Genomic DNA, 23,445 nt, shown 5'->3' on the forward strand with positions numbered 1-23,445 from the left:
CTCTCATGTATACCAGTGACTTCTCATGTATACCCGTGACCTCCCATACATACCAGTGATCTATACATACCAGTGGTCTCCCATATATACCAGTGGTCTCCCATATATACCAGTGGTCTCCCATATATACCAGTGGTCTCCCATATATACCAGTGGTCTCCCATATATACCAGTGGTCTCCCATATATACCAGTGGTCTCCCATATATACCAGTGGTCTCCCATATATACCAGTGGTCTCCCATATATACCAGTGGTCTCCCAGACATACTAGAATGTCCCAGATGTACTCCAGACCTCAAGTAACAAAACCATCAAGAAATGTAGCGCTAGCAGAATCATCCTCACCATCATCAGCTGCTGTAAGAGTACCTCCAAGTAGCAGGTAGCAAGAGACCAACACACACACACACGGAGCGCGGCGCACGATCCTCGTACATAAATCAGGAGGACATTGATTCATGGTGACCGCCGAGGCTTTTCCAAGAGTAGAACATTCCCACAGCGGCAGCGGACGCTCTCACACCAGCAGGGAAACCCCGGCCACCAGTGCTGCTCGAGACCCGTCAGAGGGAAGACCCCGAGGCTGAAGACTGACCAACCAGAAGTTTGCGGAACGAAGCGACGAAGACTTTGGGTAAAGCGACGAAGAGAATGGGATTTTTCAAGAAGTGCTGAAAACTTAGTCGTTTCCAGAAGGCATCGCCGAAGAACTGGAAGCTTCAGGAGTGAAGCGGCGGAGAAGAACTTATCCGAAGAGTCTGATGATAAACTTGCCATCTCAAGACTCATGTGCCTCAACAAGTGGTAATCTTAATGGATAACTTCCCAGGTAACAACACATACAGGAAGACTTTAAAAGAAGAGCCGAAAACTCATCCGCAAAGAAAGTTTCGACAGTAACTGTGGTTACATGGAAAGTGCCTGATAGTCACTTCCTTGCCAGCAAAGTCACGAAGAAGTGGAGAGAAAGGAAGAAAGAGGACGAAAATAGCTAGAGAGAAAGGATAAGAGAAAACAATAACAAAAACTTGTTCTTCTTTGACTTCGAACAAAAGTGTTCTGGAAGGAAGACCTGAAGATCCCAGCGGCACATCTTTGACATCCAGGACTTGGACTTTCTTGGGCGTCTTCCACCCTCAAGATCTGAGCGTCTGGGAGAGCCTGGTGATCCCGAGAGTTAAGTTAGTGTGACACTGGCTTAGAGTCGGTTGGTGTCAAACGTTTTCTGGTTGTGTTAAACGTTATGTTGTCTTCAAGACTCTGTTTATGTCAAGCGTTTTCTACCCTGAAGAGTTTATCAGCGTAAAACGTTCCTTGACTTCAAGAGTGTCAAACATTTCCTGGACCAGGAGTAAAACCAGTGTCAAAGCTTATCTTGCCTCAAAAGCCTCTCTTTATAAACGTTCCTCAGATTTAAAAGTTTGTGCCAAACGTTACGTTGTTCCAAGACATTACCGGTGTCCAACGTTTTCTACAGGTCTCAGAAGTATATTGGTGTCTGAACTGTTTCCTTATCTCCCAAAGGTCACCACTTTAGTTAGTTTCTGACTTATCGAAATGTCGCAAGACTGAAAATTCATCGGCTACACTCGTCCAAAGTACACCGCAGTGTTCCATACACCATCAGAACAATTGATGAGTCAACGCTTTCGCGAACGGTTGACCAGACGTTTGAGTAACCTCAATTGACCCACTGTGCTGTGAAGATACACATCATCACTGATGAACGGAGCCTGGAATACGCTGTTATATTTCCACAAACATTGAAAGAATAAGATAGGATAAAGACAGTCCACTTTGGTCAGACGTTATCGTACACATAAAGTAGTGTGGAGGGCTTCCTTCTGAGAAGGTCATTTGCGTCTTTCCCTGATCACTAGACTTCTGAAGAACTCAAGACTAAGTCTGATACTTGGACACCATCGGCAGGAAATACGAAGTGTTCCTCGTTGAACGTTCGAGAGGAAGACTGAAGGAAGTCTGCTACAGGGGCCGCTCAATTCCCCAGGTCCTAGAGGGAAGGTCTCCAGGTCTAACTCGACTCCGCAGGTCCTACGTCTGATCCAAGAAGTGAAAAATGTGCGGGATGCGTCACCACGCTTGGATCCTATGCCTGCTGACGGTGGCGCAGACGGTGAGGCTTGCCGCCTCCCAGGGATTCATCTACAGCAAGTACTCGTGTCAGGACCTGATCCCGAGGCATCCCGACGCCGTGGCTATGGCCGAGAAGAGAGAGCAGGAGATCAACCACGTCCAGCAGCCGGCGGAGGAAGGCAAGAACACGACGACGGAGGAGGCAAGCACGACCACGACCACAACCACGACAACCACGACCAGCCCGCCCCCACCTGAGGCCTCAATGTACACAGGGAACATGCAGGTCCAGGTCCTGACCAGTGAGGAGGGCTACAGACGTCTCAAGACCCTGACAGGTAAGGTCCTCAGGTCCTACAGGTCCTGACATATAAGGTCATCTTGTGGTCCAAGTGATCCCAGGTCAGTGTTTCTCGTGAACCATGTTCTCACAGGTCAGGTCTTGTGAGGACCAGGTTCTCACAGGTCAGGTCTTGTGAGGACCAGGTTCTCACAGGTCAGGTCTTGTGAGGACCAGGTTCTCACAGGTCAGGTCTTGTGAGGACCAGGTTCTCACAGGTCAGGTCTTGTGAGGACCAGGTTCTCACAGGTCAGGTCTTGTGAGGGCCATGTTCTCACACGTCAGGTCTTGTGAGGACCAGGTTCTCACGGGTCAGGTCTTGTGAGGACCAGGTTCTCACAGGTCAGGTCTTGTGAGGACCAGGTTCTCACGGGTCAGGTCTTGTGAGGACCAGGTTCTCACAGATCAGGTCTTGTGAGGGCCAGGTTCTCACAGGTCAGGTCTTGTGAGGGCCAGGTTCTCACAAGTCAGGTCTTGTAAGGGCCAGGTTCTCACAGGTCAGGTCTTGTGAGGGCCAGGTTCTCACAGGTCAGGTCTTGTGAGGGCCAGGTTCTCACAGGTCAGGTCTTGTGAGGGCCAGGTTCTCACAGGTCAGGTCTTGTGAGGGCCATGTTCTCACAGGTCAGGTCTTGTGAGGACCAGGTTCTCACAGGTCAGGTCTTGTGAGGGCCAGGTTCTCACAGGTCAGGTCTTGTGAGGGCCAGGTTCTCACAGGTCAGGTCTTGTGAGGGCCATGTTCTCACACGTCAGGTCTTGTGAGGGCCAGGTTCTCACAGGTCAGGTCTTGTGAGGACCAGGTTCTCACAGGTCAGGTCTTGTGAGGGCCAGGTTCTCACAAGTCAGGTCTTGTGAGGGCCAGGTTCTCACAGGTCAGGTCTTGTGAGGGCCAGGTTCTCACAGGTCAGGTCACCTGGTGGTCCAGATCCTCGTGGTGCAGCTTTGATGCGCCAGGTCTTCTATTAAGTCATTACAGATCCTCAGGGGTCAGGTCTTCCGGCGAGCCAGGTCCTCACAGGTCAGGTCTCTTCGTAGTAATCAACGCAGTTCAAGTCATAATCATTCAATATCTTTTTTTCCCGGTAATTCAGCATCAAAATACAGAGCATAAGACTTAAAGAGAACCAGCATCACTTCGAACATGATACTACTCTCTGTCCCTACCTGGATCTCACCCACTGTTAACGATCGTCCACAATGATAATCATAATGCAACGGAGTATGATAAGCTCACTAATCTGTAGAGTCCAGGTTATAACCACTAGTTATCACCTTGTGTGCCAGAAAGATAAACCCATAACCCACAGGTTGTAAACCACCTGTGGATGACCATAACACTGACCTGTACATCAACCACTGACCACGGCAACTGGTGTTAACCTCAAAGTCGGATCTTCATCTGTGTTCCCCATGTTTGACTGCCGTTTTCCGCCTTAGCGAGGTAGCGCCAGGAAAAGCCGATAAAAGGCCGTATTCGCTCACACCCATTCTCTAGTCTTCATGTGCCATACGCCGAAGTCACAGCCCCTATTCATAACCAGCTCCACACACCTTTCCTGGCCGCTTTACATGTCCTGGTTCAGTCCACATGACAGTACGTCGACCCCTGTATCCCACATCGTTCCAGTTCACTTTATACCATTCGCGCCTTTCACTCTACTGCATGCTCAGGCCCCGATCACTCAAAATCCTAATAATACATTTTTTTCTTATCATATACGATTGCTTCTCCTGTATTACCGCGGTAGCGGCAGGAAGTAACGAACAGTGGCTTTATTTGTGCACATCCACTCTTTAACAGTCGTGTATGATATACTGAAACCAGAAACCATCATCTATAACCAAGTACCACAGATCATTCAGCGATTGACCAGTTCATAAGCCCTAGCTCTACCCACTGACAGTCCGTCATCCCCCTTTTACCACATCGCTCTAATTCATTCTATCCCATGCACACATATCACTCTCCTAAATGTTCAAGCACTTATAACTTGCAGCCTCTTTCACTGTATCCTTCCATCTACTCCTTGGTCTTTCTCCTTTTCATTCCTCCTTCCACTTCTGACACGCAGATCCTCGTACATGGCCTCTCTTCGCTCATCTTCTCCATATGTCCAAACCATTTCAGCACATCCTAGTCAGCTCTTCACTCATACACCGCTGACTACAACAGCCTTTCGCTTAGTCTCATTCCTCACGTAATCAACCCAACTCACACTGAGTAATAATGATAATGATAATAATAATGATAATAATGATGTAATGTTGATATAACTACAACATAAAGACCTTGATTTCCTTACAACATAAATATACAATTGTTCAGTGAATAAACCACTGGTTGTTATCAAACTTTGAATTGGTCAGGAGGTTGTGACTTAGGTAACCTGTTGCAAAACACGTTTGTTATGAAGAATGACGAATGTTTTATTGGTATTTAACGGAAGTACTTGGTCTACAGTCATAACAACTCACCACACAATCACGCACTGTGTGTTGCTGAAAACATTGTACGTCCATGACCCCTGCAGTTACCAGGCCAATAGTAGGTAATCACTGGATTTGTACCACACGAGTTAATGGTCTTGTTATTCTCGAGGAGAGGAATGATCGATGGCCACCAATCAGCGACACAGGAGACGAATTTGGCGCCGAGTACAGCGACCGTCAATGCCGTTCGATAACGTACATGCGATCCTCAATCCGGCAGGAATCCAGATGACTATTACGAACGAACGGACAATCTATAAACACAATCGGTCTGTGTGAGCTGGTTCTAATCTTATGTCAAACTTACGTATTTGTGAAGCATGAACCAGTTAGACACTGACTGTGTAACGTTTACTTCTTAGATTAGATATTATATTATCCTTAAACTTTGAGGAAAATAAAAGAAAACTTTTCATCGGAAGGACTTTGGACAAAGCTTTCTTGCGTTCTATATATATACACTCTGTTTATACTCTGTTTACAGAAACACAGCCATGGACCAACCTGTCTGTCTATCGTCGTACTGAAATCGGTTTTCTTAAGTCTCTCTCCTACCACTATGTATTCCCTTTTATTTAACAGAACTAATAGAGGTTTTTCTACATAGCTGAAGTTCTATACCTACTGAAGAAGATGATGACGGCTCTTTGCCTCACTATCTTCTGAAGAAAATGGTTGATCAAAAGATTAACATTCAAGATTCAGTGTAGACTTATTTCAATCAATATGATTATGATAACCAACACTAATTAGATGTATAACTAATGAAAATGAACGACGGATTTATCATATCATATCCGTTATTTCTTTCAATTAATATTACTAAGAAAATACGCTGCCACTGGGATGGCAATGTTTACCAAATCTAGCTCCCAGGTAATTAGTTTTGAATCTCGTCAATAGATGGCTCCCATGCCTCCAGAGGTGCTTTGTTTAGTTTGGCATCTATTCACCAGATGGCTCTTACGCCTCCTCGAAGTAATTAATTTTGGGAGATAATCAATGGTTAGCTCTCACACCTCCCCAGGCTAGTAGTTTAGAATCTAGTCAATAGATGGCTCTCACGGTTACTATAGCAACAGATAGCCTCGCTGTGAACTAATGTATCCAGAAAACTACTCGACGTAATCATTTTGGAATCTGGCCAACAGATGGCTCTCTGTACTTTGAAATCTAATCTGATCGTCTTAACTTACAGCTCCTACTTAATAAGTCCTCACATATTAAGATCATCAAAGAGGCGTGTCTAGGTACCCACACTTGCTCTATAGCTTCCATGGGAAGACGAACTTTATTCCAAGCGTTCAGTGACCACTCCACGCCCTGACAACCGTACTCAACCCTCAGAGATAGTGAGAGATGGGATAGATAACGCACGAGGACTTTTCAAGTGGATGGAAAGGCTTGAAGTTCTTGTGGAAGGGAGGCACATATCTATCACCACCAATATCACCGCCGCTGCCACTTTATCCATCACCAACACTGTCACTATCTCCAACACCACCACTGCCATCACCACCCCACCACTGCTAAGGTCTTCCCCAACAACAGTAGCCCAAGACCAGCTAGTGATTTCCTCACACACACACACACACACACACACACAGTTTGGGTCTGAACATTTCACATTTATCTTCATCCATCAATGACTGATAACCTAATAATTTGACAGTCGTTAATGAAATATCAAATGAATTATTACCAATTAATGATTGATGAAAGAACAACAAAAACACATCGTGATGTAGGTCGAGTATATAACAAAGCTCCAGTTGGATCAAGTCAACGTTAAGAATCTGAAGGCTGGGCTGTGCGTTCGAGAGCGTGTGATGCGGATTGACTGCTGTCTGGGCCTACACGAACGCTAGTCCGGATTTATGCCGGATCAATGGGAATGTTAAAGGGTTGAGTTCCTTGGTGTAAATAGGTCAATAAGGACGAGAGGGAGAGAGAGGGAGGGAAATGTAGGGTGAGAGAGGAGAGGTGGGGATTAGGGCGCGATTTAGAAGGGTAGATGAGAGAGAGAGAGAGAGAGAGAGAGAGAGAGAGAGAGAGAGAGAGAGAGAGAGAGAGAGAGAGAGAGAGAGAGAGAATCATCAACATGTAGCAGGGGGGATCATAAATACACGTCACGTCTGGTGCCACCAACTCACACGTCCCTCAGCCTCTAGACCACCCCCCCCTCATCCAGACCCCCTCATCCAGACCCCCTCATCCAGACCCCCTCATCCAGACCCCCTCACCCAGACCCCCTCATCCAGACCCCCTCATCCAGACCCTCTCATCCAGACCCCCCTCATCCTCATCCTCAGACAGATGGACAAAGTCTATAATTCATCATATCGATGAGGCCATTTTGGCAACTAATGGACTGGAAAGTATATAATAATAATTCATATTACAACGTGAACACTGTCTGTCTCTGTCACAAATAGACCATAAAATCATTAAAAAAAAAAACAAGATAAGATATTGGAGGACATATATAGGACTATATCTGGCAACTGTCGTCTGGTATTGGATCATTTCCCTGACGCGTAACAACCCCACTTACAGAGGGAGTCGATCCATCGTCCTCCAGGTGCAAAAACTGGACGACAATTATGGGAATGAATATCTTAAGACCATCAATAGTGTGTGTGTGTGTGTGTGTGTGTGTGTGTGTCAAAGGCTTAAGCGAGTGAATGAAATCCAAAGAAATGGGAAAACGAAACAATGAGGAAAATAGCGAGCTCGATGGTCTGTGGAATGTGATTTGCATTTGTGCCAAGTGGTCGTGTTGTTAACACTTACAGTAATTACGACAGGTAATTACACGTTGATCCTGGGCACCGTTTTCTTAGGAAATTACCGTAAGATAAAGGTTTTAAGTACCACATATCCCTTGAATGTAAGTCCCTTGTCAATTCCTTAAAGATTTCCTATAGACGAATCCCTTATGGATAAATCCCTTATGGATAAATCCCTTGCATGTACATTCCTTATGAATAATTCCTTATTGATAAAATCCCTCTCAGATAATTTCCCAAGCCATCATCCCTTACCCCACTCTATAGGTCAAACCTTCCCTTTAGTCCGGCTGACCAATATTCAACAGTAGTTAGAATTTTCCATTTTGATATTGGTATTTATCATAATGTTATGAATAACCATTTTAGGTTGTTATACATTACTGGTTGCTGACCTCAGGTCACATCAGGTTACGTGATACAGATGACTACTATACCTAGCTAAGAGGAATCATATATATATATATATATATATATATATATATATATATATATATATATATATATATATATATATATACATATATATATATATATATATATATATATATATATATATATATATATATATATATATATATATATATACATATATATATATATATATATATATATATATATATATATATATATATATATATATATATGTATATATATATATATATATATATATATATATATATATATATATATATATATATATATATATATATATATATATATATATATATATATATGTACTTGTTCGCTGTTTCCCGCGATGGCAAGGGAGCGCCAGGGACAAATGAAGACATTGCCACATTCGTTCACACTCTATCTCTAGCTGTCATGTGTAATACACCGAAACTACAGCTCCCTATCCACATCCAGGCCCCACACACCTTTCCATGGTTTATCCTGGACGCTTTGCATGCCTTGGTTCCTTCCAGTGACAGCACGTCACCCCGTCTATACCACGTCGCTCCAATTCACTCCATCCCGTGCACGCCCTTCACCCTCTTGCATGTTCAAGCGCCTAGCATTTAAAAACTTTTCTACTCCATCCCCTCATCTCCAGTCCAGTCTCCTTCTCCTCTCCACTTCTGTCACATCTCCTCATCATCCATATCTCACTCATTCTCTCCACATGTATAACCATATCATCGTACCTCCTCCTTCTGCTCTCTCAGCCACACTCTTCTCATCACCAGGAAAGAATCATCTGCAAAATTTGAATGATGGAAAAACAGAATTATATAGACACAGGTGACTGCTGCTCCTGTTGTACAATCTCACGTCTACACTGAAGTTGAGTCATAGGTCTACAAAGCCTTAGTTGACATCGAGAGAGAGAGAGAGAGAGAGAGAGAGAGAGAGAGAGAGAGAGAGAGAGAGAGAGATTTATTAAACCCACATACAAACAATAACAAAAATATACTCGGTATGAAATACAAAAGCATCCAAGTCTTGAAAACAAAATGAAACCACAACAAACCACAACAAACTTACTTTTGCCCAGTTGATGGTAACCAAGATCCAGGGCAGTGTTGCCATCTCCACTCTCCGCCAGGGCAGTGTTGCCATCTCCACTCTTTACCAGTACAGTGGTGCCACCTCTGCTCTCCACCAGAGCTCTGCAATGTAAACTTCAGCTGTTATATATTACATTAATACATTACCTCCATTGGTTTATCTATACTGGACAAACCTTATGATATTTATGTGGGTGTTTTTTTTCTTTGTGAGTAAGAGTAAGAACGATTGGTGTTATTTCTTTATTTGCAAACGCAAGCGAGCGTGTGTGTGTGTGTGTGTGTGTGTGTGTGTGTGTGTGTCCAGTTGTTGTGTATGTATGTTTTGTGTGTACATGTGAACATGTATATACTGATGTTCATGATATTTAAGGCTATTAATACGTTAATTTCCTTACCCTGTCAGACAAACTACATAAAATATATCACAAGATCAATTATTGTCATAATGTGCTCTTGTACTTTTAAGGAAATCACTTACCCACGTAATTGTGATGCCTAATTGACCTGGCTACTTATTCTGACACTAACTACCCAATAATCATACATGTGCCAACATCGAGGTCAGGTCGTGTATATTCGTATGTTCGTCAACCCATACAAGGTCTCTGGGGAGGTCATGTTTACGAACTGTTGTGACCTCTGGTGATTATGACCTCATATTGACCTGTTTTGACGTCCTGGACGGAGAATCTGGGGCAGTTACCATGTTATGGTGAATGATAGAGAGAGAAATGTGTCATATTCCCACCTTGTGTTGGCTGATGGGAAATCAGTACGAGGGAAGGAGAAATGTTTACGACATAATATCGACCCACACCCAGGAGAGTGACTACATATTGTGGCATTCCATATAACCTTACATGTAAGATGTACATGTGGGACCTGTGCTGTGTGTTGTGTTGTCTCTTGTATACCTAGTGACGTAATCAATTCACAAATTCCTGCATAACATCATTCAATAATGTGGAGTTTGATCATTACTGTAACATGTGCTCAGAGGATACTTTGAATTCTCAATATATACAGAATTGTCACAATGTATAATGTATAGTGCTACTATATACTCATACTTTGAAAGCGTATTCAAGGGTTGATTTGAAATATATATATATATATATATATATATATATATATATATATATATATATATATATATATATATATATATACACACACACACATATAAGTTGAAATATATGAAGAGATACACTTATTTTCAAATACAAAAGAATGTTTACCAGCGTTTTTCCAAACTCGACAAGAAAATCATCAAAACAAGGACATACCAGCAGCTGACTCTCACCATAAGGGCGAGTAGCATGCATAAATGTTATTTTGAACAGACCGTTTACACAGTAGCGAGGATGTGTGTCATTGATCCCCTGGTGTGCGTGATGTTATAGCAGGAGAGGCGTGCTACATGCAGCCAGCCAGCTGACGAGAAGTGCCTTCAGTAAACTGGATCGCGGAACTACAAACCCCTCATGAAACGGTGACTCAGCAGCTATGAACTGGTCAAATATTTAGAGAAGGAAGACTTTGTCCAGCTGAGAGAGAGAGAGAGAGAGAGAGAGAGAGAGAGAGAGAGAGAGAGAGAGAGAGAGAGAGAGAGAGAGAGAGAGTATTGATGGTGAAATTTTGCCATGACAAACAGCACACACACACACACACACACACACACAGGACCCCTCAGAGGGTCACATGTCCCACACTGCTGACCAACACACACTACGAACAGGGAAACGTCTCTCAGCATCAAACTCTCCTGATGTAAACAATCTAGCGGGGAACTCCAACAACCTGTGTCGCACGGTGGCCACCACAGTTGCTGATGATACGAGCTGATGAAATTATTAACTGCTATTGATTAATAGTGTCTGATAGTTCACAAAGAATAGAATAGTATATACCATGTTTCTAGGGAGGAATAGAAATGATGGACTCCTTTAACACGACGTTACGACCCTTGAACACGATGGTACGACCCTTGAGCACGACGGTGCGACCCTTGAACACGACGGTACGACCCTTGAGCACGACGGTACGACCCTTGAACACGATGGTACGATCCTTGAGCATGACGGTACGACCCTTGAGCACGACGGTACGACCCTTGAACACGACGGTACGACCCTTGAGCACGACGGTACGACCCTTGAGCATGACGGTACGACCCTTGAGCACGACGGTACGACCCTTGAGCACGACGGTACGATCCTTGAACACGACGGTACGACCCTTGAGCACGACGGTTCGACCCTTCAACACGACGGTACGACCCTTGAGCACGACGGTACGACCCTTGAACACGACGGTCGGGCTTAAAATTCTTACTATCGTGTCCACAGAGACCTAACCCGACCTAGGTCATTTCTTCCCCATTTTTAGGTCAACAACCTCAACACCTTCCTTGAACTTAACCCTTTCGATCGATCACAAAACCCGCAGGTGGTTTGCTGAACACAACAAAAAGAAATATTGGTTTCTTAAATCAAACATTGAACAGTGAAACAAACTTCAAAGTTACCAAATGTCGAGTGGGATGCGTGGCCTAGACTGCACAGGAATGTTTACCTACGTTCCTAATGACGATTCTGGTCATCAGTTTAAGATATCTTGCTACGAAAAAGATATCTTGATAAGAAAAGACTATAAAGATAGTAAAGAATACGAGTCGAGAATTCTTTATCAATGTAAAAACGAGTTAAATTTGATAACATATTTACCAGTAACGAGTTTATTTATAGATAGGACGGTACCTATACCAAGTTGTAGTTAAGTGCTCGCTACGCAGGCCAGCCCAAGCCCACCCAGGCCCACTCAAGCTCACACAAACCCACCCAGGCTCACTCAAGCCCTCCCAGGCCCACCCGGGACCACCCAGGCCCACCCCAAACTCACTCAAGCCCACCCAGGCCCACTCAAGCCCACCCAGACCCACCCAGGCTTACCTAGGCCCACCCAGGCTCACTCAAGCCCATCCAGTCCTACCCAGACCCACCCAGGCCCACCCAGGCCCACCCAGGACCACCCAGGCCCACCCAAACTTACCCAGGCCCACCCAGGCCCACCCAGGCTCACTCAAGCCCATCCAGTCCTACCCAAACCCATCCAGTCCTACCCAGGCCCATCCAGGCCCACCCAAGCCCACCAGGAGAGGGAGGCCAGAACCAGCTTCCACCGGACCAAAATGCCATCCTTCCTCTCCGCCTGGGATCGATCCCAGGTACTTGGAATTATTCAGCGAGGAGCCCCACCTCGCTGCTGTGGTGACAGGGTCAGTAGGAACACACATGGAATCGAACTCAGGTTCCCTAAAAGCATCTCTCCCACCAACAAACTTTCAAGACATTTATTCCAAAGACTTATTGAAAATATGAATAACATGAATATGAATGAATGGCATCTAACAGATTTCTTATAGAAAATGAATAGATAATTTGTACATAACTACAAGCTATAGATTATCGATTGCTAACAGTTAAATACATCAAGTATTGTGTATATTTGTAAAGGACACAACTGTAGCTACAAAGTTTATATATAATTGTTCGTTCGTCAAACAACCATGAAAACTGAAAACTTCCCTCATCAGTTTCTCTACAACCATCAGTCACTCTACAACCATCAGTCACTCTACAACCATCAGTCACTCTACAACCATCAGTCATTCTACAACCATCAGTCACTCTACAACCATCAGTCATTCTACAACCATCTTCCAAACTGAAATAACCAAAGATAATAGAAATCAAAATCTGTCTTATACTAACAATAACGAAAAACCACAGGTGAATATATTCAGTAATTATCTTTATATAAATCACTTATCATTAAAGATAAAGACGGTATATATATATATATATATATATATATATATATATATATATATATATATATATATATATATATATATATATGTTTACCAAATGGCGTCCTAGCTACGTCTCTTCTCTGTATATCAACTGACTGTTATATTTCCTTCTTGTATCATCAGGGTAGACACAAAAGAGAAACATAAGTCAGTTGATATACAACGAAGAGACGTAGCTAGGACGCCATTTGGTAAACATGCGATTGTCCAAGACAGACAACGAGCGTATCATAAACTTATGTGGACAAGAGGATGAATTATTTACAAATTTTATCAATACTAAAGTTATCCAATTTGTATAGACCATCACTGATATTAAGATTATAATTCTTTGTGTATTCAATAATAGAAGATTCAATGATATTTCTCGTGGTACTGGAGTTAGAGTTAATAACTGAGATGACATTACTCCAGTCAATACAATGATCATAGTTTTTAACTTGATTAAACAAGGCATTTGATTCTTGTCCCGTTCTTATAGTATATTTATGGTGCTTAAGTCTAAGAAAGATCCTTACCAGTCTGCCCAACACAAAACTTATCACAATTTCTACATGGTACTTTATAGATGCACCCAGGAGAATTTTCAGGTGATTTCCTGATTAAGATATCCTTTATAGTATCACTGTTGCTGAAGGCAACATTTACATTAAAGGATATAACAGAAAATTTAGAATAAGACATAATTGGTTAATACAAAAGCCTGTTAATTAGAACAATAACCAGTGCATTACTAGAATAACTGAATAACTAATAAATCACCAGGAGGAACGGGCAGTGCAACCCTAACCAATACATGATCACATTAGACGATTAATAAATTCCAATCTTCAATTAATCAAGCAGATCGATCAGGTTATCTTCATATGTATGATAAATCATAATACACAACAACAGCCAATAGAAATTACAACAAGAATAATAGATGATAAACTAAGACAAATAGATAATGTATCGCTTCCAAGACTGAAATCTATATAATAGAAAACAGATGTCAGTTACATCTAACAAATTCATCACAGAAAACGAGCTATACTGTCGTTTAAGGGAAAACTCCTCTAATCTGGAAACTTATCAAAGTTCCTAAAGAATAATTGATATCATCTGTTAAGCTGTTAACTATATATATATATATATATATATATATATATATATATATATATATATATATATATATATATATTATGTAAAAGATATACAATGAGCAAAAGTGATACATTTTGATTGAAAATAATGGTTAAAAACCTTTCAGTATAATCAAAACATGATAGTGTGATAGATCTAAATAAGTACATATCCATAAAAGTTATATCTTTTGGAAGTGTGGTGCATTTCATGTGTAAGTGATACATAATTAAGTATAAGTGATTTATTTCGAGTATGTGATATATCGTGAGGAAAAGTGATAAATTTTCAGTGTCATAAATTTTAGTTAAAAGTCATAAATCTTAAGTATAAGTGAAACATGTGATCGGTGACGCGACCAGATGTGTTGAAGAAGACATTTATTGAGTAGCACAAGATTTATAGAATTTTTAGTGATCATAAATCAGGAATATAAGACTAGAATATTGGTTATGTGTATCAAGTGGCATCTGAATTTCAAACGAAATATTGAAAATTTTGGTCAGTCTCTCTCTCTCTCTCTCTCTCTCTCTCTCTCTCTCTCTCTCTCTCTCTCTCTCTCTCTCTCTGTTCCAGCCAACCTTCTCCTCTCCCTGACATAGAGGGAGAGGGAAAATAAGAGAGAGAAATAAAGAAGTGGATCTCAGAAGAAAATCTGGTACCGGCCCTTAGCAGACAACAGCATATCTAACATATTCCATCTTCATGTAATAGACTACATGACCCTGACACAACCTCACATCCAGGCGTAATCACATGACAGATCAGAAAGAATCTTCTTCCTTACATATTTATTCCTCATTCATACAGAGATCATCAGACGCCACACGTTCACCTGAGGCTCGTCTGTTCCTACGTTATCTTTACAGGGCGAACCTCTGGGTCCTTCGAAGTTTTAGGTAGAAACAACAGATTTACTTTACAGGACTGGAAATAAGGTTTTAACTTCAGCTATGCATGGACGAGATGTGCTGGAGGATGAGGGTTAGTGTTTCTGTCTCAGATCACAAGAGATGTCGTCCAGGATTGTATACTAACACTGGGTTGTAGGTGATGCCACTGCTGTAAGATCTACACTCGTCTTTCAGAGGTGAAGGTCAATATTAATGATGTCAGTCGTGTGTCTTATGTTATACAGTTACCTTAAAACACACGTCTCTCTTTCTCCTACAAGTGTTTCTGCCTTTAGCCCCTAACCTCCTGTATTTCTCCCTCTACAGTCACTCTACAGTCAGCAGACTATATCAACGGGTTCATGCTACAGGCGAGGAAGGAAGGAGGGAATGAAGTGGTTGGTCGGTTCATGGACGTCCCTCACAGGGGGGAGTACCTCACATGTCCTAATGGAGATCATGAGGAGAATACTGTCATTCATGAGGCGGCTCCCTTAAGGCTGGCTAACCTCACATTCACATGGATGGCTCCCAGAGAAGATCAGGGCAGAATTGTGTTCATGTGAGTGTAATGATGCTGATATATAAGTTAAACAGTCTCCAAAACTTTATTTCAACTTAAAAAAGTGCTCAGTCTTGAATACTATAGATTCAAGTATATTCACCATACATCTAAGTTTCTGACCCATCTGGATACAGGAGATATGGCACGACTTTCCTAACTTGTGGTACAAGTCTTGTAGATTAAGAATATTCCTGGAAAAGTAATTATGGAAAACCAATTGAAGAAGAGAAGATAAACAGATTGTTATTTTCCCTCTTATCTTTGTCTTGTTAATTATTTGTTTTGTTGTTTGATTAGAATTAATTTCTTTCATATATTGTCGTATATATGTGTAGTTTTTATGGTCCAGTAGAGAGAGAGAGAGAGAGAGAGAGAGAGAGAGAGACAGAGAGAGAGAGAGAGAGAGAGAGAGAGAGAGAGAGAGAGAGAGAGAGAGAGAGAAAAGAGAGAGAGGTCCATAGTAACTAGCCAGTTCAACCCTTCCCCTGTCCTCTACCACAGGGCCAGCGTGCTGCTCAACGCAGGTACCCAGTACAAGGTCTACAAGTCAGCTCCGCTCAAGCTCAACCTCTACCGTGAGTAGCTTGTCAACACTTGTCGTAGTGACGTACACTACCTTAACCTTATAATCCTATTGCAGTCCGCCCGTAAGGGCTATGTATTGCTTGAGATGTAGTTGTAGATGTACATACATCCTTGTCGAACTGACATAGTGTATCTGAAAGTTCCTCTGGCATTCTTGTAGATGTTTTCTTGGTGTTTGTGTGTGTGTGTGTGTATGTGTGTGGGTGTGTGCGTAGGTTAACTGCCTCTTTAAGTCACATACAAATCTACTGCTGTATATTTTTATTCTACAAACGAATATTCCTAATACACTGTCTATGATATATATATATATATATATATATATATATATATATATATATATATACTGGTATATTTCTCTCTTGTCTCGCCCCTGATGATGTGATTATTACACGAAACTGCACTTGGCAACTTATCGTGTTTCATTTTCCCCGTGGACTCATATATATATATATATATATATATATATATATATATATATATATATATATATATATATATATATATATGAAGAGAGAGAGAGAGAGGTCCATGTTCTAACCTTATCTAGCTAACAATCACAAGAGCCATCAACTAGAAGAGTAATTAGCCAGCTGTTCTCACGACAGCTACAATTAATAACATAAACACCAACATCAACACTGCAGTAATTGTCAGGCTGTTTCCTATTGGCTCTCACGTAATTACCCAGGTAATCAGGTGACATGTGATGAGCAGTTTGGTAGATACGATCTTGTCGTCTTACAGGCCTGTTTTATCTATCGTGTATCATATACACCCGGGAGGCGTCATGACGTCTATATGATAGATAAACATGATACAAACGTAGTTACTGTTGTATATTCACATCCTCTTGTGCATCAGTCATCATGAACTGAACCCGTTCATCTTTCAATACATTTTCTCTTCAAACTCTCGTACATTTTTTTTATCCTTTGATAATAACCATCTTGTCTCTACTGGATGAGAAACATACAGTATGAATCTAGTGATGTACGAAGGTTAAAGTGGTAGTTTGCTGTGTCATCAGTATTATGGGGTAGTTAACAGTGTTGTCATCAGTATTATGGGGTAGTTAACAGTGTTGTCATCAGTATTATGGGGTAGTTAACAGTGTTGTCATCAGTATTATGGGGTAGTTAACAGTGTTGTCATCAGTATTATGGGGTAGTTAACAGTGTTGTCATCAGTATTATGGGGTAGTTAACAGTGTTGTCATCAGTATTATGGGGTAGTTAACAGTGTTGTCATCAGTATTATGGGGTAGTTAACAGTGTTGTCATCAGTATTATGGGGTAGTTAACAGTGTTGTCATCAGAAACGTTTTATCATCATGGTTTATTTATACGTATATGCTAATGGAATTACTATTATTTTGCTTTTATTGTACTATAATCAGTACAATATGTAGATGTACTACACGTGTTACATGCCTAACATACATATACCCCCCTCCCAAACCATACATATACCCCCCTCCCAAACCATACATATACCCCCTCCCAAACCATACATATACCCACCTCCCAAACCATACATATACCCCCCTCCCAAACCATACATATACCCCCCTCCCAAACCATACATATACCCCCTCCCAAACCATACATATACCCCCTCCCAAACCATACATATACCCCCTCCCAAACCATACATATACCCCCTCCCAAACCATACATATACCCCCTCCCAAACCATACATATACCCCCTCCCAAACCATACATATACCACCTCCCAAACCATACATATACCCACCTCCCAAACCATACATATACCCACCTCCCAAACCATACATATACCCACCTCCCAAACCATACATATACCCACCTCCCAAACCATACATATACCCACCTCCCAAACCATACATATAACCACCTCCCAAACCATACATATACTCACCTCCCAAACCATACATATACTCACCTCCCAAACAATACATATACCCACCTCCCAAACCATACATATACCCACCTCCCAAACCATACATATACCCATCTCCCAAACCATACATATACCCACCTCCCAAACCATACATATACCCACCTCCCAAACCATACATATACCCACCTCCCAAACCATACATATACTCACCTCCCAAACAATACATATACCCACCTCCCAAACCATACATATACCCACCTCCCAAACCATACATATACACCCTCCCAAACCATACATATACCACCTCCCAAACCATACATATACCCACCTCCCAAACCATACATATACTCACCTCCCAAACCATACATATACTCACCTCCCAAACAATACATATACCCACCTCCCAAACCATACATATACCCACCTCCCAAACCATACATATACCCACCTCCCAAACCATACATATACCCACCTCCCAAACCATACATATACTCACCTCCCAAACAATACATATACCCACCTCCCAAACCATACATATACCCACCTCCCAAACCATACATATAACCACCTCCCAAACCATACATATACCCACCTCCCAAACCATACATATACCCACCTCCCAAACCATACATATACACCCTCCCAAACCATACATATACAATCTCCCAAACCATACATATACACCCTCCCAAACCATACATATACACCCTCCCGTATACATACGGATGGAGAAGTTAAAGGGTAAAGGTAATTATGATCCTGCCACGTTCATTAATGATAACGACAGCAGTGTTGATAATGATAATCAGATGATATTAATAATGAGTAGAATTATTAAAATAATGATAGTGATACCACAACTGCTGGTACTACTACTACTATTACTACTTCTACTACTACCGCAACTACTTATGATAATGATGAGAAGAAGAAGAAGAAGAAGAAGGCGTGACGTTATAAAGCTCTCATCTTCCCTACCAATCATCGCCACCCTTGCGACTGACGTCATACATGCCTTTACACGATTGGCTATGAAAGTTAAACGAGAGCCATGATGTCAAACAAACCTTTCATTTCATTGGCCATTGATACCAGACTTATCCATGACGTCACGAAAGCACTCCCAATATGATTGGCTGTTGCTAACGTAGGGCCACAAGACGTAAACCACAGAACAAAGCGTGTGGGTGACGTAACCTCAGACCAAAACCCTATATAGAAACGTCACAGATGAGGTGGTATTTAACGTCGACCACCAGTGTGGCGTCTCACCTCTGTAATGCTTAGCTGTGGAGTAGAAGAGCAGCAGACGAACTTAATTATGGATCATTACATACATGCTCACGGCCTTCAACATTAAGTGCCTCGGGTACGACAACAAATGTCAGGTGTAAATATTTGAAATTATATTTCTGGTTCGTGTGGGTGAAGCCACAGATCTTGCTACAGTTTCTTAAACATACATGAGCCTTGGTTCTTGCTATTCTAGGCTGAGAATCCATCATACATAAACACATCTCAAAGGTTATTGTAGCTTCTTGGCTGTATAGAATCTGTGTCATCCTCACGTTCTCTATGAATTAGTAATTATAATCAAATAATTGAACATACGTGTATGTTACGGTGCTCTTTACGTCATCAATAGGGATCTCGAGATTGGACAACGTAGTCAACCAATCACCGAACGTCTCTGACGTCATCGGTCAGCTGATGGACCTCAGCACAAGCGCTCAACTCGCCAGTGATTTTCAGTTCTAGTTTAAAATCTCAGGTCAACTGATTATTCATGTTTAGCCTTTCTGTGTCTGTTGAGACGGCATCATTAACTCCTGGGACGACTAAGAAAAGACTGGAATGTAACGAGACATCAAAAATAAGTTAACGCTATCAGAACAATATTTTTTTTTTTTTTTTTTGCTTTGTCGCTGTCTCCCGCGTTTGCGAGGTAGCGCAAGGAAACAGACGAAAGAAATGGCCCAACCCACCCCCATACACATGTATATACATACGTCCACACACGCAAATATACACACCTACACAGAGCAATATATATATATATATATGTGTGTGTGTGTGTGTGTGTGTGTGTGTGTGTGTATGGAGGTGGAAAGATGGAGTGAAATAGATTTTGAGTGATCGGGGCCTGAACATGCAGGAGGGTGAAAGGCGTGCAAGGAATAGAGTGAATTGGAACGATGTGGTATACCGGGGTCGACGTGCTGTCAATAGATTGAGCCAGGGCATGTGAAGCGTCTGGGGTAAACCATGGAAAGTTTTGTGGGGCCTGGATGTGGAAAGGGAGCTGTGGTTTCGGTGCATTATTACATGACAGCTAAAGACTGAGTGTGAACGAATGGGGCCTTTGTTGTCTCATCCTAACGCTACCTCGCGCACATGCGGGGGGAGGGGGTTGTCATTTCATGTGTCGGGGTGGCGGCGGGAATGAATAAAGGCAGGAAGTATGAATTATGTACATGTGTATATATGTATATGTCTGTGTACATATGTGTATATGTATACTTTGAAATGTATTGGTATGTATATGTGCGTGTGTTGACGTGTATGTATATACATGTGTATGTGGGTGGGTTGGGCCATTCTTTCGTCTGTTTCCTTGCGCTACCTCGCTAACGCGAGAGACAGCGACAAAGTATAATGAATAGATAGAATATATATGAGCTTAGATGATTCTATCTAACATGTATTTTCCAATACATGCTGCAGTACATGATCGACCTCATTAGGTGCGAGCAATTCATAAAGTCTTAAAATCCCAACACACACACACACACACACACACACACACACACACACACACACACACACACACACGTCAGGGCAGAACATTTAATTAATCATGTTAAAACCAATGCTTCTGTTCCCTGAGGTTGGGTGACGGGCCGGGAGGTTACCAGTCACTTGCCCGGAGGATAGACTGAACGTGACCTTTCAAACAACATTTCCAGGTCATCTTGTCACCTGATTGCCCAGAGTGACAGCAGGAAGTTTGTGTTGTTTAAAATCTGTGGTTACTGTTCGAGTAAACAATTTATCTGTTTATTGTAGAAGAAGAATGACTACGTTAATTGTTTAGTATACATATTACGCTGCGTGTCATTTGTGATATGGTTACACGGTTGGAAGTATAGCATTATCCGTTTGATAATGAACACACACACACACACACACACAACGTCACTTCCTGCCCCTCTATCACACAACACATAACGGACAAAATTCATGCGAGTATAAACACAGACATCTCGTCATCTCGTCTTCACTTTTCGTACACTTTTGTGTTTGCGCCTGTGCTTGCTCGTCTATCTCGTGTCTGCCTTAAGAACAGTACTTTACCTTACCCTCAGAAATGAAACTTGGATTAGGCCATCATGAAGAGAGGGTACGTTTCCTATCTCCATAATCACAGTCCATCTCTGCTGTCATTTCTAACATTCTAACAAACCAAAATGTATAAAATATCTTCCGAAAATTCTTCCTTTTTCAAGCAATTTCAGTCGTATGATCTAAGGGCAGCCTCAGGGAATCTTCTGCCCCTTGGAAGGGTCATGTGTTGGTGCCTCACTCCACACTCTCCAATTTCAGTTGGTCGATGGGAGACAGAGAGCATGGAATGATTTCTTATTTCTTTCTCAAAAATGAGTTTCTTCACATGATCTATTTTCTCATATCCTTCTCATTTTCTTTACTAATAATCTATCGTCTAATAACCAGATATAGTCATACACTGATTGCCCTCCTGCAGGTCTTCTAGATCCTATGTTTTCCTTTGTCATTCGATCCATCTCTTGTTTTCCTGCCACTTCAATAACCAAATCGTCTCTCTGGCTCGGCCCTCTTTGTTCCTCTCCGACAGCGGATTAAACCAATCTTGTAACACGATCCTTCACAATCTTATCATATTCCCAATCAGCAATCTTTTCATATCATTCGTCTGTTATCATATCTTCCCCTCTATACTCATGTGTAGACTTCAGAAAGACATGTCTACACTCTACCACTATATTCTGAATAAAGTAATCCATATAATCCATATAAACATTAATCACATAACATACCACATAAACATATCTCACCAAACATGTCATATAAACAGCAATCTCTAATGAACCATATAAACATAACTAAACATTATGAACATCGTCTACTAAGCATATAAACACTACAGTCACTAGCTGGGCTTTTGAGGCCATCAGATGAGTCATGCAGAATGAGTGCGACATGCAGGGAATGACATAACATGGTACCTAGAGGGAGGAAGGAATAGCTAGATGGAGGGCAGAATACAGACAACGCTTCCCTCAAAGCAACCAGATGGAACTAAGGTAGATGTGTGTGGAAGAGAGATAAATAGACTGAGTTTACCTTGTCTTATTCACATGGGTGCGGTGCTCTTACGTCCAGACAAAATATTCACATGAGCCCAGATCCCGAGGTAGCAGGAACCAAGTGGATACTTCTGGTTTCTCTGTATATCTCATCTTCATTTTTCTCTCCTGAAAGATGAGTATTATCATGAGAGGATGGCGATAGTTTTCAACATCTACACATTATAAAGTACAAAGATATTTTCTTGAATACTTCTGGAGGATCATAAAAGAAGTCTATATTTCCCACGAGTCTAAATTTCCAACGAAAAGTTAAGATTTGGCAAGTTATCCCTGAAATGTCTTCTTATATCTAGAACTTTACTGCACACTTGGCAAAATTTTCACTACTTATTATTCATTTATATATTCTCTGCCTTAGACTAATTTTAGACAAATGCAAACCTGATTAAAATCTCACAAGTAAATAACTCATCACTGAAACCCAAAATGTAAGTTCTGGTGAAAATCTAACATATCCCGTTTTCCTTTACATAAGATTATGCTTCTTGTACAACTTTCTCGTCTTGCATTAAATGATGGTACGATATTCAAGCTAATAAACTCTTTCATTCCATTTAAGTACTTTTTTAAGCCAATTACTCATTCTTCATCATATTGTAATATAACTTCTAAACCATCTTCCCGTTTTCTGTCATACTATATTACTTTTTCTTTCCGGTTTCTATGGAATGACACCACGTTTTCTTACCTTCCTCCCCCACCCACTACTTGCAGCTGTGTCGACCAAGGAATGCGCCGTTGCCAAGAGTTGCTTCCGCTACTGCATGAAGCAAGGGGGATCCGAGTGCGAGGCCCACACCTCGCGATATATGGCAACACTGGAGTACCTGGCCAAGAAAACGAAGGTCAAGATCACACTGGGAGGTCAGATGCCCGAGACTAACGT

The 23,445-nt window shown here is 41.7% G+C and overlaps 1 protein-coding gene and 1 long non-coding RNA gene across 2 annotated transcripts in view; one reads left to right on the forward strand and one right to left on the reverse strand.

The window, feature by feature from the left end:
• The first annotated feature begins 517 nt into the window (after positions 1–517).
• Positions 518–23,445, forward strand: part of LOC139759284 (putative ferric-chelate reductase 1) — a 31,269-nt gene continuing 8,341 nt past the window's right edge. The window contains exons 1-4 of the mRNA XM_071681427.1: positions 518–2,434; positions 15,446–15,680; positions 16,185–16,258; positions 23,274–23,443. Of these exons, the coding sequence (XP_071537528.1) occupies positions 2,080–2,434; positions 15,446–15,680; positions 16,185–16,258; positions 23,274–23,443 (834 nt within the window). The 5' untranslated portion in view covers positions 518–2,079. The remainder of the gene's footprint in view (positions 2,435–15,445; positions 15,681–16,184; positions 16,259–23,273; positions 23,444–23,445) is intronic.
• LOC139759285 (uncharacterized) lies at positions 9,213–23,382 on the reverse strand. The gene is made up of 3 exons (XR_011715025.1): positions 23,248–23,382; positions 22,534–22,664; positions 9,213–9,325 (listed from the first exon to the last, which is right to left on the reverse strand). It is a non-coding gene; the product is annotated as an uncharacterized lncRNA (long non-coding RNA).

Source organism: Panulirus ornatus, chromosome 32 (assembly GCF_036320965.1).
Source record: "Panulirus ornatus isolate Po-2019 chromosome 32, ASM3632096v1, whole genome shotgun sequence".
In the NCBI taxonomy this organism is placed as follows: domain Eukaryota; kingdom Metazoa; phylum Arthropoda; class Malacostraca; order Decapoda; family Palinuridae; genus Panulirus; species Panulirus ornatus.